This window comes from Perognathus longimembris, chromosome 1 (assembly GCF_023159225.1).
Source record: "Perognathus longimembris pacificus isolate PPM17 chromosome 1, ASM2315922v1, whole genome shotgun sequence".
NCBI classification, from domain to species: Eukaryota; Metazoa; Chordata; class Mammalia; order Rodentia; family Heteromyidae; genus Perognathus; species Perognathus longimembris.
Genome location: NC_063161.1, coordinates 70,534,566 through 70,536,964, shown reverse-complemented (window position 1 = coordinate 70,536,964; position 2,399 = coordinate 70,534,566). Strand labels below are relative to the sequence as shown.

General features: G+C 47.2%; 1 protein-coding gene across 1 annotated transcript; it reads left to right on the top strand.

Moving 5' to 3' along the window:
- Positions 1-743: 743 nt before the first annotated feature.
- LOC125350594 (olfactory receptor 2AE1) lies at positions 744-1,676 on the top strand. Its single transcript, XM_048345297.1, has one exon. It carries the CDS (start codon positions 744-746, stop codon positions 1,674-1,676), a length of 933 nt encoding a protein of 310 aa, XP_048201254.1.
- The last annotated feature ends 723 nt before the right edge of the window (positions 1,677-2,399 follow it).

The window sequence follows — 2,399 nt, the reverse complement described above, 5'->3', positions numbered from 1 at the left end:
CTTTTTTCTTTTATTGGTCATGGGGCTTGAACTCAAGGTCTGGGCACTGTCCCTGGGCTCTTTCACTGAAGGCTAGTGCTTTACCACTTTGAGCCACACAGCACCACTCCCGGTTACCAGGGGATTCATTGGAGATAAGAGTTTCACAAACTTTCCTGCATGGGCTGGCTTTGAACCGTGATCCTCAGATCTCAGTCTTCCTGAGTAGCTAGGATGACAGGTGTGAGGCACCCAGCTTTAATTCTATGTTTTAAAACACTTCTTTCACTTTGGTGTTAATAGTGTGGTGTTAAAATGAGATGAAATGTCAATCAAAATTCAAAACATCAGCAGATAGTATTTTGGAATACGGTTGGATAGGAGAAGGAACATGGCACTGCTTCATGCCTAAGAGTGTGTGAAGCCAGGTGCTGGGGGCTCACACCTGTCCTCCTAGCTACTTAGGAGGCTGAGATCTGAGGATTGTGGTTTGAAGCCAGCCTGAGCAGGAAAGTTCAGGAGACTCTTACCTCTAATTAACCAGCAAAAAGCCACTGGTGGAGCTATGGCTCAAGTGGTAGAGTGCTAGTCTTGAACAAAAATAGCTCGGGGACAGCATCCAGGCCTTGAGTTCAAGTCCCAGGCCCGACAAACACACAAAAACAAGGGTGACTGTGTGACTGTGTGGGGGCGCTGGAGTCTAGGATTTCTGGTGTCCCTCATCTTCCTCCCCAATCTATTTCCCAGGGAATGAGGAAATGGACATGTGGGAGGGGAACCAGAGTTCCCTGGCAGACTTCATCCTTGAGGGCCTCTTGGACGACTCCTTTGCCCACCTCTTTCTTTTCTCCTTGATCTTGGCTGTCTTCCTCATCGCAGTAGGTGGCAATTCCCTCACCATCCTCCTCATTTGTGCAGACGGCCGCTTGCACACTCCCATGTACCTGCTGCTGAGCCAGCTCTCCCTCATGGACCTGATGCACGTGTCCAGCACCATCCCCAAGATGGCAGCCAACTATCTCTCTGGGAAGAAATCCATTTCCTTTGTGGGCTGTGGGACTCAACACTTCTTCTACCTGTGGATGGGCAGTGCCGAGTGCCTGCTCTTAACGCTCATGTCCTACGACCGCTATGTGGCCATCTGTCACCCTCTGCGTTACACTGTGCTCATGAGCAGAAGGGTGGTCCTGATGATGGCTGCCCTGTCATGGCTGGGTGGATCTGTGAATTCCCTCATCCACACAGTGGTCCTCATGCGTTTCCCGTTCTGTGGAGCTCGGGAGATCCAGCACTTCTACTGTGAGTACCCAGCGGTGGTGAAGTTGGTGTGTGCTGACATCACTGCCTATGAGAGCACCGTATACACCAGCAGCCTCGTCCTTCTCCTTGTCCCCATCCTCCTGGTGTCCGCCTCCTACGCCTCCATCCTCCACAGTGTGGCCCGCATGCGCTCAGCTGGCAGGAAGAGGCTTGCCTTTGCCACCTGCAGCTCTCACCTCACGGTGGTTGCACTCTTTTTTGGGGCATGCATCTTCTCCTATATGCGACCCCGGTCTCAGCACACTGCACTGCAGGACAAAGTTGGGTCTGTGTTCTACAGTATAATCACCCCCACCCTCAACCCCCTCATCTACACACTCCGCAATAAGGATGTCGCCAAGGCACTGAGAAAAGTGTTGAGGCGAGATACTTCATGACTCAACGGCTTTGTCATTGCTCAGAATAGAGGGTGGAAGAGTATATCTTTTAAGTGGGAGAAAGTGAGGGAGGAGGTAGCACTGTTTAAAAAGAAATGTACTCATTACATGACATGTCACTGTAACCCCTCTGTATATCACCTTTACAATAAAATTTAAGTAAAAAATTCATTGTTATTTATAATCATAAAGGTGATGTAAAGAGGGGTTGCAGAGACATAAGTCAGGTAATGAGTACATTTCATTTTGGACACCCCTTCCCTTGTTCTCTCCTAGTTTTCCCCTCTTATCCCACCTACAAGTTGTAAAGTTCATTTTCAACATACTATCCACTGAGTACCACTGCTGCATTTGTTCACCCTTTGTCCTTCCATTTCTGTGCCTCACCTTATCCTCCCCCAAACAGATAAATGAACAAAAAAGACATACAGGAAATAAAACAAAAACAGCAAAAAAGAAAAAAAAAACCCTCTTGTTTCTATTTTCTGGAGCTCATTTTGATAATATTATTTTGTTTGATTGGATTCACATAGGCATTGCACCTTTGTGTTCTTCTCCTAAGAGTATCCTCCTTTGGCCTCACTGTGTGTGAATGCCTCGCGTCTCGTATAATTTATCGTGCAATCTGGATAAATCTTGAAGATTTTTTTTTTTTGGAAAAAAATCTGGATTCCTGCTACTCTTTGAGTAGCACATAAGTGACACAGTTATACAAGTCTATGA

Excerpts from the sequence above, each read along its gene's own strand:
- LOC125350594 (XM_048345297.1), top strand. The coding sequence starts at position 744 with ATGTGGGAGGGGAACCAGAGTTCCCTGGCAGACTTCATCCTTGAGGGC.